Genomic DNA, 14852 nt, shown 5'->3' with positions numbered 1-14852 from the left:
AGCATTAGCTTGAACTCCTAGTTAAGGCATGAGCCCCGTACCACACAAAACCTCAGAAATTAATGTTTTTATCTCAAGGAGGGTAAAGTAGGTGCATGGAATTGGGGGGGGGGAGTTTAGTTTCGACTGAATACTCTGAAAGAGGGGCTTATAAATATTAGAGTGCTGTAGTTAAAAACTCACATGCCTGTTTTAAATACTATTGATTTAAACCACTGGCTAGATTTTATGAATCAAAGTGTAATTTCGAAGCCTTGGCCATATTTCTCAATGCTGAAGCACTCTCTCTTGTGTGCCTTTAGCTGCTTTCCAGACATTCAACACAGGATTAAATGATAGTAGTTACAGTGATCAATAGGTTAAGACCAGTACAATCACTCTTGCCGCTAATGACCTCAGTAGTAATGGGCAGTAAAGTGTGGGCTATAATAGCCTCTCGCTGGTACTGCATGCCCTTTGATTCCCAGTATTAGTAGGGACTAGCTACATGAAAAAGTTAGACGTCGAGAGCCAAGGCAGTGGATATGTAGGCTATAATTCTTAACTATTTAAAAGCCTCACACTGTGCTCAGATTTTTTTTTTTTTTTTTTTTTTTTTTTCCTTTTTCTACCCCACAATGGTTTCTGGTTCATTTGGCTATGTTTGTGAAAGCTTTCCTTAACTGATTTTCATGACACGTTGGAGGAGAAACTTTGGGAAAATCTCAGTTTTATTATGTTTGTAAATGAAGCTCGAGCCCACTTTGGAAGCTCAGAGCTAACTTGTGTGAAAATGTGGTTTCAGATAATAAAAGCAAAGTTAAGGCCATCAGGATCTAATAGCCCACTTCTGATTATTCAGAGACCGGTCACCAGGCTGGAGGATTACTCAGGCTTCTCGCCCCTTTCCCTCCTTTGGCTGTGCCTGCTGCTGCTTTAAGCATTTGATTACTTGTCACCACCTCCGTCGAGATGTCCAAAGGGAAAAAGGAGAGGAGACTCAAGTTCATTTTACTGTTCTGTAACATGATGACAAAAATTGAATAAATAACTTTGGGAAAAGGAGATTTAAACTGTTGACTGTATATGAGAGTTTAAAAATTATCTGTGTATGTAAGTCGTTTTTTTAAACTTTTTAGATCTGTTTTATTGAAGCATAATTTACCTATATAAAATGCATTTGTTTTAAGTATACAGTTGGAAGAATTTTGGCAATTGTATCCACCTTCTGTGACCACCACCCCAACCAAGATAGATGGCATTTCCATCACCCCCAAAAGTTCTCTGGTGCCCTTCTCTTGCATAGGCTCTCCATAGTCCTTTTAAACATTATGAGCAAGAGATTGTTTCTATGATGGTTTCTGTTGTAACACTGTTAATTTTGCGTTCATCACCAGCTTAGATCTTAACACCACCCTGTTCCTGTCTGTTTTCCTGTTCATCACCATCAGAAATTTGGCTCAAGAATATTTATATTGTACATCATCCAAGAAACGCAGGGGAAAAAAGAAACCTTAAACATGGTTCTTTTGTTTGCTTAATCAAACCTCCCTGTATGATGATGCAACTCTCAAGGAAAAGTAAACTTCTATTGTGATACGTTGGCTTTCGCAGCTCAAAAGGTAGAGATTGGCACCCAATACAGATTGAAAAATTCAAAAAGTTTCTGCTGTATGAAGACAGAGTCAACTAATTGGAATGAATTTCTAGGTGGTTAGATGTTTTGATAATGTCTTCTTGGTGTTTGTCCTAGATTAAATGCAAGTTCACTGTTCTAATCATTGGTGATATTTCGTGCTGCGAAGTATCTTTTTAAAAGGATAATTTATCCACTCATATACATCTGTCCCTGTTTGCATATAAAAATATTCAGACATGCCCATCTGTTTAAAATTACAGTGTATCCACATCTACATTTAAAAGGCCCCTGCAATAGGAAGAATTCATTGATGACCTTCCAGACTTGGGTTAATGAAAATTTTCAAATGTTCCAGCTAGTGTTTTCCAAACAATGTGAAACTTGTGCATAAACATCCCCCCACACAAAACATGCCCACAACAACGGTGGAGGCTGTTCACTGTATGTGAATCTGACCTTCAGGAACCTTTGTTAGTTCATCAAAATTAGTGATGCTGAGAAATCGGGACATCAGTGCATAATGACTGTGAAATTAGGAATGAGAGCTCGCTATGCAAATGACAGGACAAATCATGTGAAAAAGTCAAGATAAACTGCATATTAAGACATTATGTTACATAAAATTAATACTGCATTTCTCCCTTTTGCTTACTGCTCCCCTGAAAGATTTTTAAATTCTTTTATCTTCTAATCAGCTATTGTCTGCTGGATTTTTTTTTTTTTTAAGTGGCACACAGGCAAAGTGCAAAACATGTTATTACCTTTTATTGTAATACATGAGATGACAGCAGATCCTTTTTAACAAAGTATATCCTTTACTGCTTCTAGCTTCTTGCTGTCACATGTTTGATTAGAAACCAAAGAAAAGTAAGGTGGTTAAATATTACTGTTAGAAGACATACAGGTTTTGTCTTTTCTTTCATTGTTTTTTTTTTTTTTCCCCTTTCCTTATCTTTTTATTTGGTGGGGGGGGGGTGGTTAATTTTTCATGAAATAGTCTTCTTGTATTACGGGGCCTGACAAAATGGTTCTCGTGTAGTCTGCAAATTAAACACAAGTGCAGTGATTATTTTGAATAGCTAAATTACATTCTAGAAAGCTTGCAGAATTCATAGCATTGTCATTAGGTATCCGCTTGAATACAATTTGTGTAACCTTGGCCAAGACAGCCTGTCATTTTAATGTCAGTGTTTTATCTGAACAAGACATCATCCTTTCAGATACAGTGTGCAGGTTCCTTGCAGAGATGCCCGTGCAGAAACGTGTTAACAGTTGCAAATATGAAATGCTATCAAGTTCATCACTGTAGCTGTTTGTCACTGAAATGTCATGGAAAGCGGCTTTTAATGGTATCGCACATAATATGAAAGAATTGAGACATCTGTGTGCTGGGTGAATAAGGAAGGCTAAAAGGCATCAGAGGAAGGGTCTGTGTTGAAGTTCGGAAGGTGCATTCAAGGTTCAGCTGTCCACAAGACTCAGCGTTCATTGATTGTTCTTAAAATCACGGTCCACAGAGGAAGGGGATCATATTAGCTCCAACCGGGAAAATACTGGTTCCTGTTTGCCTTCTTCCCTAAAACAAAATTCACGTTGGCGTTAACATGCTACATCTCACTATGACCAAAGACTCATTCTTATTAAGAAACTGAGATCATACTAACCTAACTCCAGGTAGCATTTATTAAGCCTTTACTCCTTGTTTGTTTACCAGACTATCGGGAACACTTGTCAGCGGCTACAGGGTTTTCTTTTATTTTTCTTTATTTAAAATCAATGTGCCTGATAGATTAAATAGGGTTTGTGGCTGCATCCCCTCCGGATAGATGCCCTGCACATGGGAAATTGGTCAGTCCTGGAAGCAGGCTGATGCCGGTCAGTCCCTGAACCCGGAAGGCTGAGTGCTGCGGGCGTGCAATTTCCTGGCTTCCTATTTATCCTTCGTTAACGTTCTAGGTTCCCGTGTCAGTGGCTATGATGACACCTCAAGTTATCACTCCCCAGCAAATGCAGCAGATCCTCCAGCAACAAGTGCTGAGCCCTCAGCAGCTCCAGGTTCTCCTCCAGCAGCAGCAGGCCCTCATGCTTCAGCAGGTAATGGTCCTTCCTCCTCCCCCAGCCTCCCATGGCCCCTGGGGCCCGTCCCTCCACTCAGGATTCCCCTCACCTGAGCAGCTCTTTTGCCCGTCGAAGCGTAAGCAGAGCAGGGAGGGTGGGGCAGGACGCAACATCGGTCCCTGGGTGATCAGTTGCATTTGCATCCCTGAAAGAGAGGGACCCTGCCAAAGCCACGAGGGTTTGGGCCTGGAGAGTACCCAATGGACTGAGATTAAGGCTGTAATTGGACTTGGTAGAAATAAGATCTTTTAGGCTTAGGGGGCTTTGAGCTTTTTTATTTGGAAAGCCAGAGGCTTCTAAATGGTGTGAATCAAAGCAAAATAGGGAGCACGTCAGGAGCAGGTTTAAATGTGACAGCTCTTGAAGTCCCCATTTCAACTCAGAAGCTTACAGAATTTTTCTCTTAAACATCAAGAAACGTCTTGGAGTTGGTTAATCGTCAGGTGTAGAGTTGATTTTACCTCTTCCGTGTTTGCCGATGCTGAAGTGAACTTCCGGCTGCCATTGTGCCATGGGGGCCTCATCGTCGGACTTGATGGACACCTGAACCAAATAGAGGAGACTCAGGACCATAGGAATGGGAGCTGCTGGGGTGAGGCCGTGGGGACAGGACGCAGAGGAAGCTACCCACGCAGTTGACGTAGACACTGAACACGGGTCCCCAACACCGCCCAAGCCTATCACTTAGCAAGCATGTACGCGATTTGCAGTAGAGATGCACCAGACTCCCTCCGCAAGGGCGCTCTGGCTTTGTTGTACAATCAAAGGTCATCCCTTGCCTTCTTTTAATTAGTTTGTGTAGAAAATGGTATGTTTTTCATCAGTTCATTTTGGAGATTACTTTTCAAACAATAATGCCAAGAAGAGTCAGCGTGCGCTGAAATTTATTGTCGGGTTTCAAACTAAAGGTCAGGCCATTACAGATAAAAGGGTGCTATTTTTCAAATCACAGCTTGTATACGGCACCGAAAGGGACAGTGGCTTGGCGCTCCTCTCTGTTACTTACCGTCCTCTCTTTCCTTTGTAGCAGCAGCTTCAAGAGTTTTATAAAAAACAACAGGAACAGTTGCAGCTTCAACTTTTACAACAACATGCTGGAAAACAGCCTAAAGAGGTACCGACAATACATATTTTACTTTCAAACCGCAGATCCCAGAGGACTATCTCGTGGCTATTAAACTGTCATTCATCTTTTAAATGATTGCACAACTGAGCTGACTCTATCGGCTGTCAGCCTTCAGGCCGAGAGATATTGTCCTGTTTTCTTTCAGATTTTTCTGGGTTCCATTTGCCGGCTGCCACATATTTTATAACACCACCCCAGGTGTACCTTATGTGGGCACTGGCAAGAGGGATCGTGGCAGAAACTTTAGGGCTGCTTTTGCAGACTGGTACCACTGAGGTCCAGGATCTACCTGGACGAGGTGAGGTGCACTCAGTAAAATTATACTTGGGCGCACACTTGGTTTCCCCCCGTCCCAGCTCAGAGAGCTTGAGCATGTGGTGATGGCCTTTGCCTTTGGAAGAAGAATCTCTTACCCCAAAAGTTAGAGCAAGATTCAGAACACCCCGATCTCTGTTGAACTTCTTCCTGCAAGTTGCACGGATCGTTAACTGCTAAAGGCAGGCTTGGTTGGTTTGTGTTTTCCCGAGAAGAACTCGTGTATCGCAATAGCTTCTATATACACAGTACTTTGTAAGTGCCCGTAGTGATCACATGTGCCCACCACCCAGTTAGGTGACAGTATTCACTCCATAAAAGGGAAGGCCTTCCCAGGGAGGGTTTCTGTCCCACCTTCTATGCAGTTCCATGTGGCTGAGGCTCAGTCAGATGGGGGAGTATCTCCGGGCATGTGTGCATTATCGTGACATCTTTCTGCCCATTCCAAAGTTATCCGATGTAACTTATCTCCTCGTGTTTTCACGGTGGACTGAAATTCTTTCCATTTGAGTGTTCTCCTTGGAATGACAATTCAGAGTTTGATAAACAGCTCCGAATCCCGCTGAACAGCTTCTTTGCTGACCCAGAGGAGGCAGCCACTTGCTTTAGTTTACAGGGAGTCCCTCCAGGTGACCCTCCCCATCCCTGCCCCTCGCAGGAGCCCGGATGCTGAGCTCAGGTGCCGGGAAGCGCTCGTGTTACATGCTGGGAATGAGCCAGCCGTTCTCACTTTGCCGGCTCCTCCCTCTGCACAAATTGGGTACGTTTTCCGTGCCCTGCCAAGTTTTCATCCTGGAGTCCCGTTTAGCAGCCTGGATGGAAACCCCTGCAGAGTAGGGGCAGTTTGGGGGTGAAGGGGAGGAGGCGTTTTAATGAAACTGCTGACACAACCTTAAGTACGGTGGCGCGCTACCGGGTGCTGCTATAATAAAAAAGGGAACAGATTAAAAAGTGTCTAAAATGTAAATCTAAAGGACTAACAGTAATTAAAATGGAAATGGCACAGGGAGGGAAGGCATGTAATTGTGAGATATCACTGTGCAGAAGGCTCTCAGCTTTGTTTTGCTGGCTGTTTTTCTAATTCAGTAGGGCTTACTCATCAGTGGCAGTTCAATGCGCGTTAATGACTCTGGGATTGCAGGCATCACTCTGGACAAAGAAATGATTATTGTGCGGTCAAAAGAAGTTCAAAGACAAGAAGGGAATTTCAGTTTTTTCCTTAGAGATCCACATTCAAGAGCATATAAATTAAGCCAAATGTTAAAAACCACAGTCTGAAAGCTGACTTCAAAGTCACAACTCTCTAATTAATGAACTGCGAGCTTCAGTTTGGACAAGTTGTGGTTTGATGCGCCCATAAATCAACATGACAGGCCTGTTTCACAGTCTCAGACAGTGCTCCTCACTGAGTCACATCAGATGTAAACACAGCAGAAAAAAGAAGGGATATGAAGGAGGTGCAATTGATCAACAGAATCGGTAAAAACCCACTTTTGAAGCACATTATGCGTGATCACAGGAAATGGTTACAGCCTCAAGAGGTTTCCCCTCTGCTGTTGCTTTTTTGAATCAGATTTCTAACAGCCTTCAAAAGGGAGAATAAGAATTATGGAGTTTCTCCCCTGTGGCTCGCAGGCAATAACCCCCTGTTGTTATTTTGTGCTGCTTTCTTTTCAAAGGCATCAAAATTTAGTTTTTTTTAAAGATCTTTAACTCTATATTTGAAGACAAACAAAAAAGGGCCGCACTGTCATTCTTATCAGTTACCAGGGATTGCGTTTTTCCTTTCTGTTGCCACTTCTTATTAACCTCTTATTTGGTCCGTTAGACGTAGTTTGGAATGCACGTCTGCGTGCTGGGAGAACATGAAAGTTCAGATGAGCTCAGAGGGCACATAAAGAAATATGAAGCCGAAAGTTACACAGCAGAAGGAAGGATAAAAGTTAACTCTCCCAAATTGCTGCTGTCAGAAAGGGGGCATCTCGGGCGCACAAAGACGATGGTGGTGTCAGAATTTGGGAAGGGAGTTTCGGGGAGAAAGGGGAATACTTTGTGTCTGAACCAGGGGAAGGTGGTTACACTGTAGTAGCATTTGGCATCTCCAGGACGCTGCGTTTGTGGTGGTCACCCTTTGCCATCCATTTCGAAAGGCAAAGATGATGTTGCCTTCACATCCTGAAGGGTGGGTAGACCCAGACCCGCGGGCATGTCTCCTTGGATTCTAGCGGTGTGTTCACAGTGCCACTGGATGTGGCCGAGACCTGTTGTAACAATGATGAGGAGAGCCCTATTTCCCTAAGGTAAGGGGGGAAGAAGCCTCCTGAAATTACCATGCAGGTGGTGGGCCTTTTGTGCTACCATGAAATAAAGTCACACGGTAGCAATTTCATGATGTGGATTGGTGGTTAGGATTTTAACAAGGTTTGAACTCGGATGTTGACAGATGGAACAAGTATATTAATTTACTGAATCCCCAGTCATTAGTGGCTCATAATTTTGAATCGTCAGCCCTCCCTCTCCCCCGCCCCATCCCCTCTTTTGATCACCTCTGCAGTAAGACAGTTGATCCTGGGCCAGAACAACGTACTTTAGTCTCTTTTTTTTCCCCCTAAAGTTGCCTTGAGATGTTTCCTTGAGAAAGTCAGGCCCCACGTTGAGTTTAGACCTAAGACCTTCCTTGGGAGATGGGTGCTCTGTAGCCCCAGTACAGCTGGTATTTAGGTGACGGCTCACGACTATTTGACAGGACGGGTGTGGAAAAGAGAAGGCAGAATTGATTTTAAGTCGAGCCACAAAAAAAGATCCCATCCTGTGTGGGTGAGGTAGGCTAAGTTGATTGTTTTAAAAGGGCCGTTTGTCCTGGGCAGTTATGACAGTTTATGTTAGGCAGTAGGGAGGAGCCGAAGAAAGCAAAACAGACCTTTGACTGCAGCGCTAGGGAGGGGATTCGAAATGCAAAGTTTATCAGGGCATTTTAGCATTTTAACACCGACTACTGACCTGTCCAGGGGACTGCACGGAGACCTTTTTTGTATGCATTCAATTGTGAGAAGTAAACAAACGGGCTCGTATCCTGTGTTTGGTAACTGGGTGGGGAGCACAGTTTGGCAACCAGTGTTGCTTTTAAATTCTTTCTTTGGACAATGGGCCTTGTATACTTTTATATCCTGACTTTTCAAACGCGGACAGCTCTCATGAGCTTTTCCTAGGGATGGCCACAGAGACAACAGAACAGCCATCAGTCATTTTATATAAATACACAATTTCTAAACATTTCATTTACAGTAAGATGGGAAACACTCTCCCCAAACTCCAGCACCCTCCCTGCCCCATGATCTTCTACTTCAACAAGAGCTAATTCCCTGATCTTTTATTGTATCAATGTTATTTTTCTTCTCTTCCTTCCCTCACCCATTTTTTTAAACGTCGTGAATTAATATCTGTTGAAGAAGTGAAAAAATCATTTTGACATGAGTATAACTGTCATTGGCTCTTACATTAATGTGATAACTTGGGAAGGGGTGAAAACAATTGGGTCATTTTATGCATGCTGTTCTTCAAATGAAAACACTGGCTTTTCATATAAATTTATTTAAATTTTTGTTGTTAGTGGTATAGAATTTGTTTTTTGGAGTGAAACTCAATTAACTTTCTCAGTGGCATGGTAGTAAGTCTGAAATTGGTTGCTAATATGAGAATGATGGTTTTTACTGTAAAATAAACTACATGGAGACCAAAAGGAAACCACCATTTTTCTCCTCCTTTGAACTTTACATCAGAAGGTCTTGGTATATATACCATTTTATGGATGTATCAGATCAAGGTCATGTGTTAGGTTAAGTGAATGCAGTTGTTTGTAAAGTGTAGTTAGGAGAAGCTCTGTGAAAGAGTTGTATTGTCCTCTTGGTTGTGAACGTCTCTGAGGTTTTGAATAATACTCAGAATTAGGAAAACGTATCTTGTTCTTTTCTTAAAGAACCTTTTTCTTTCTTTTTTTTTTTTTTTTTTTTTCCTGGCTCCAGAACTCCCTTCCCAAAGAAGGGTTAATTTTCCTTTCATAATTGTTAGCCATAATGTGGCTAAGACCTCCACCTCGATTTGATTCCTAGCAGATTAAGGATATTAGATAATTTCCTTCTATTTATTGTAATAGTGCACTGTATTATCTTTCTATCACTCAGATAATTACTGAGGAAATCTACATTAATTTTTTTGGCTGGAGCAAGACCTGCTAAACACAGGAATGATGTATTGATGTTTTACACAACAAAAGTTTTCCTCCTGTCATTATCCAATCAACAGAAAGATATTTATCATTTCGCAAAGCCCCTTCTTTGCAAGAACAAAGCGGGCGGGGAAGCAGGACCAGCAAGCAGACCTCGGGGTTTCTGAAACTCAAGCCAAGCGAAGGCATCTGAAGCTTAAAGTGTCCTTCATGTTAAACACTCACAGCCGAGCACGATGTTGTTTGCTAAATTATGAATGTGTGTAATTAAAATCTAGTGGCTGTTTCTATGAAAGATTTACAATGTTATTTCATCGTTTGTCATGGCTAATTAACAATATTAGATGAAGTTTTTCTTCTTCAAAGGTCTGATTTTTTCTCATTTATTTATGTCAGAAGTGATAAACAGAGTAGTTAAAAGCTTCTCCCCGCGCAGGCGGGATGGAGGCAACTTGTCCCTTCACACCTCAGAGGTTCAGGGTTCAAATCCCTCCAGACCTGGAGTGGTATATAGCCTGCCTGCTGCTCCTGTGTCTACTTAAAAAATTCAGAGTCTAGGAGTCTACATCTTGGCTAGAAGAACTCAGGCCTTTCAAACCGTAGGCAAAAGCTGCCTCGATGGTCAAATTATTTTCCTATGGGAGCCGGCCGCAGAAAGGGCCCACACCCAGCCCCTCGCTTCTCTTCGGAGGTGACGTGTCCTGTCCCTTTGAAAGCAGCCTTGACCCCGAGCCCTCCGCGAAACTTTAGTGACCGCTCTCAGTCCTGGCTGATGACAGTGTGTTTGGAAATGTCCATACGTTTCACCTTCCCCCAGCAGTGGCCATCTCATTTTTTTTTTTTTTTTCTTCCTGATTTCTTCCAGCAACAGCAGGTGGCTACCCAGCAGTTGGCTTTCCAGCAGCAACTTTTACAGATGCAGCAGCTACAGCAGCAACACCTTCTGTCTTTGCAGCGCCAAGGCCTTCTAACAATCCAGCCGGGGCAGCCTGCCCTTCCCCTCCAACCCCTTGCTCAAGGTAAGCGTTGATGGTACAGAAGGCGCTGCTCTCTCGAGACTCCGGGGCGGAGGAGGGGGGTGGGGTCGTCTTCTTCCAGCTCATCGTGAAGGAGATTGTCCGTTTAAAACACGCCGATACACACTCAGAGGCAAAGCCGGATCAGGGAGCAGTGATGGACCTTTCCAGAAGCCAGAGTGCTCGTCAGCGCCCAAAGGAAGACCTAGGGTGATCTGGAGGCTTAGCAGGATCAGATGCTGCACGTTCTTAGAGTAAGAGAAGGCAGTGCTGCTCTGACTGAGGGAGCATTTTAATCAGATCTTCTCGCGTTTTCAGTTTGGAATCACAGAGGCATTTTCTTGAAGGCTTCTGTTAGTCATTTTAAGATGTGTTGTACATCCTGTAACTTGCTCTGTGTTAAATCGTAGTGATGCTTTAGAAATGCCACTTTGTAATATCTAGGGAGAAATTCAGGTTTCTTTTTCTGTAAACGATTATGATTCATCTCTTGCTGTTACAGAAGCCAAGGTGGTTTTCTCTTGGGATCTCCCTTTTCTTTCTCTTTGTATTCACCTGACTGTTGGTTTTTGAGCCCGTTGGTTCTATACCCGTCAGAACAGGCAGCCTGTCCATCTCCAGCTCTCTTTCGAAAACTGGAGCCCTTTGAAAAGGAAACAAGATTTCATGGATTTAAAAATTTCTTTGGAAGAGCCATTGACGTGTTCTTCCAATGGGTGTTGGACGTCAGAAACAAACGAGTACTCTAGCTGTTCTTAGGACATCCTCGGGGTTTAAGCAACTCTGACTTTCGTGTGTGCAGTGTGATACGCAAATGGATTATTCAGAACCAGCAAGAAGGAAAGGCAGGAAGGAAAGAAGAGTCATGCCGTGTTTTGAAATACAATTCCTCCATCCCGTATGGGGTGTGGTAGATTTCATTTGCCTCCTCAAGGCCCATGGTAGACTCGGATGTATGTGTATATGTGCCTTCAAGGCTGGTAGCTAAAGCCTTTGGTATCTTGGATTCAGTTTCATTATGAAAGGGTTCAAAACATGGAACGCCTTTCTCCCCTCATGGTGCTGAAGGCATGGCCATGTGTTCAGTAACTTTTGGTGTCAAGTGGAGCCGGTGAGGCATGTGTGCGTGGAATCTTGATTCTCCTGAGTCAGCCACACCCAACTTCTGTCCCTCCTGGGGTTCTTTGGGTTTTGTTTATGTTTTCGGTGTTGAGACCAGGGCTTTTTCCTCCTTTAACTTCCCTCTTGCCTCCCCTCCCCCTTCTGCCATTACTGCTCATCCGCGCAATATATAATCAGCATCTCCGTTGCTGTCAAAATAGAAGATTTGGTAACTGAGCAGTGCCGGGCGGGGTGGGGGCGGGAGGACACATGGGCTAATGCATTTTTGTGCTTGCGAAATGTTATAACGTGCATTAATTACATCTTTGGGTTTATTGTTGGCAACGTCACCGGCTGGGCTGACACACCCACTGGACTCCGCTTCCACCTTGCTCATCTTTTCCCACTGCTCCTATACTATTAAGTTTGTGCGCTAAGGTTCATTGTTATAGTACATCAGTTAAGCTGTCCAAAAGAGGGCAATTGGGCAGTGACAAGACAAGCTCATGTGTAATGTGAAAGAAATGAATGTGGTGATGCGTGAAGTGTAATCTCTGCAGTAACATATCAGAGACACCGGTAAGTAATTTACTAGTCATGGCGTTGATTGATATGCTTAGCAGTCTGCTCTGACTCTTAGCCCCCCCGTGACATTAAGACGACGCATATTTACAGTCTAAGGTGGTACCTTTGTGTGCGCCCAGGATGCATACACGCAAATGTAGATATTTCTCCCAGTGAAGTGGACCACCAGTGTCATCGCCATCTCTCTTGGAATCAGGAGGTTGGTTTTGTCTCCCCTAACCCTTCTCCCAAAGTGACTGGAGAATTCAGTCATGTTGGACTACAACACAATTTTTTTTTTATCAGAGAGATGATGGCTTAAAACTGATGTCATTATGAGGTTTAAATCAACTTTCTGCTTGCTTGAACGTGGTCACCTGGGTATGGAGGTACAAGGACAAAAAAAGGTTGATCAGCTCTGTCTTGGAGCCAGTGATACCTGGGGTTGTAAAATTGAGTTCCGTGAACGGTAATCTGTCAGCTGTCCCCGCAACATACATTTTTTAAACCTGTGTCTGCATTTTCTTTTATAATGAAGGGGCCAGTTGTCCTGGAAAAAGAAATGTAGCAAGGCACAGGGTTTATGTGTTAAAAATGCTGGTGATGCCCACTTCTGGATATAATCATCATGGTTCTTTTACATACCTGTACGGTCTTGGCTAAGTTGCCTTAAACATGCATGTAGAAATATCAAAGTATACGAAGAGACAGAGAGTAATATTTTGAAGGGTCTTTCCCCCCCACCCCACCCCCCCCCACCCCGGAGGTTTTAAGTCATGAAACAGCAGGACTTTTTTTTTTGGATGTTTTTAGGGCTGTTGTAGGGCCTTCTCTCTGTTTTACATTATTAGCATGTCTGTTTTTCCCTTGGTGTCTTTAATCGTCTCATCTGCCTCAGCACCTGTAATCCCATAAAGAAATATACTTTTAGTATCATTCTGACTTTTTAATTCTTTAAAATGTAAACTATAGCTGGGAGAAAATTACATGCCTGCTGATGTACCTTGTTAATGGATTTGTTTAACTTGGTACTGTTATTCCTATGTACCATTTTTTGGAAGAAATGCATGCTTTCTGGACATTAGCTGTCCATTTAGTCTGATGAGTGACTAGCTTACCTTTTATCTGTCACAATTCTATCATGAGATCTCGGCTGTCAAATAACAGCATCCTTTGGTAGATAGTATTCATTGAACTAACAGTTTAACATCACTAACAAGGTGTAACATTGATGGAGGAGACCAATTTGACTGCCTTTCTGTGAGTCTGATGGCAATGTTCTTCACCGTTATTATCACATCGAAATTTGACCCAGAAGGATGCCTCGTTGTCAGTCAGTGAGTTCCTGTTTTATTTACCGTTTCTCCTTCTGGGCGAGGGAACTGATTTGCTAGCCTATTGGAGTAGCATTAGTGTACTCTGTGGGCATAACAAGTGTAACAGGGCATTTCTCTTTGTCTTTATTTGCTGGATAAACAGCTTACTCTTGAAACACCTTCAAAGTTCTGCTTCTGTCGAGGGGAGAGTGTTAACACAGTTGTTAGAAACCTTGGTGTGTTCTTCCTTCTTCCGACCTCCCATGCACCTGACCCAGAAATCAATTAGTTTGAGTTGAAAAATAGGTGGCTTGTTCTTTTCGTGTGTATTTACTCCCCAGAAAATAAAACTGGGTGTTAACTTGTGTGGCTTTATATCAGTGTGCTATCATCCACAGACAAGCCTATTCACTATTGTTTCAGTTGAATAAATAGTGGTCGGAGGGTCAGCCATCTTCGCAGGTAATTGTTGGTGTGCAGACATCAGCGGTGGCCTGTTAGCTACAGACACACCCCACATGTCACCTCGCAAGGTGTTGGAAAATAATAGCCTAGATGCGGCAGAACCGGACACGGGATTGTGTGGTGACCTTTCCCTTTGTTTAATTTGCCTCCGAGGTTTAATTTCAGGGGACAAGTAATAATTGAATATGCCTAATAACTAAACGCTCATTTGGGACAAAATCCATCAAAATATAATTGGCATTTGATTCTTACGAAGGAAGAAGAAACCCGACTTGGCTGTCGAGGATGCGTTCGAAGAATATCTGACCACTTAATGTATCATTTGAAGCCTCCTTTGTAATATTTATTAATTGCAAAGACTCGAGCATTTGAACATTTTCGTGGAGAACCGTTAGGAGAGACCAACTGTTTTTGTTAACGCTCCTCTCAGAAAGGCGGGGAAGGTTATTGGTCTGCTGTGCAATAATTTACTCCTCTTTGATATGCAAACGATCCACGGTGAATATAAAAAAATCCTATCAGACTCATTTCACAGTTCTTAACCACTCGGATTCTCTGGAGTCCATCGCCTCATTAGACCAGTGCTCTCCAATGCTAGCATAATTAAAATCTTTAACAGTTTAGCAAAGTAAAGATGTTTGGCTGATCACGTTGAGATGATTATCTATCCATTGTATTCTAAATGACAAAAATAAATTAAATTTAGACCTTGGCATTTTTTATTATGTGTTTCAAATGAATGTAATGCGCACAGCCTTCTTTTTAAATTCAGTACCTTAGGTTTGGTCAGAAACAAGCCTGTTTCGGTTACTGCTCTATAGTTAGAAAATGGCAGGCTTTCTCGGATAGCTGGGTTCCAGTTGATTGAAACAATGAACTGTGGTCCAGACGTCCAGTTCTAACGCGGCATTGCCTTGTGATGTCCAGGGCCTATGATTTCTTCCAGGTTGTCCTCCTAGGTTGTTGTTTTTGTCAGTTGCCATTCAGA

At 42.8% G+C, this 14852-nt stretch overlaps 1 protein-coding gene across 8 annotated transcripts in view; it reads left to right on the top strand.

The window, feature by feature from the left end:
* FOXP1 (forkhead box P1) overlaps window positions 1-14852 on the top strand; it is a 590013-nt gene that overhangs the window by 494333 nt on the left and 80828 nt on the right. For 7 of the 8 annotated variants that reach the window (XM_061197147.1, XM_061197146.1, XM_061197150.1 and 4 more), the window contains 3 exons: window positions 3575-3712; window positions 4764-4850; window positions 10268-10421. In XM_061197147.1, coding sequence (XP_061053130.1) covers window positions 3575-3712; window positions 4764-4850; window positions 10268-10421 — 379 coding nt within the window. The remainder of the gene's footprint in view (window positions 1-3574; window positions 3713-4763; window positions 4851-10267; window positions 10422-14852) is intronic. The other variant, XM_061197151.1, reaches the window with a different exon arrangement.

The sequence above is a fragment of the Eubalaena glacialis genome, chromosome 7 (assembly GCF_028564815.1).
Source record: "Eubalaena glacialis isolate mEubGla1 chromosome 7, mEubGla1.1.hap2.+ XY, whole genome shotgun sequence".
Taxonomy (NCBI): domain Eukaryota; kingdom Metazoa; phylum Chordata; class Mammalia; order Artiodactyla; family Balaenidae; genus Eubalaena; species Eubalaena glacialis.
This window is presented reverse-complemented; position numbering and strand designations above follow the sequence as displayed.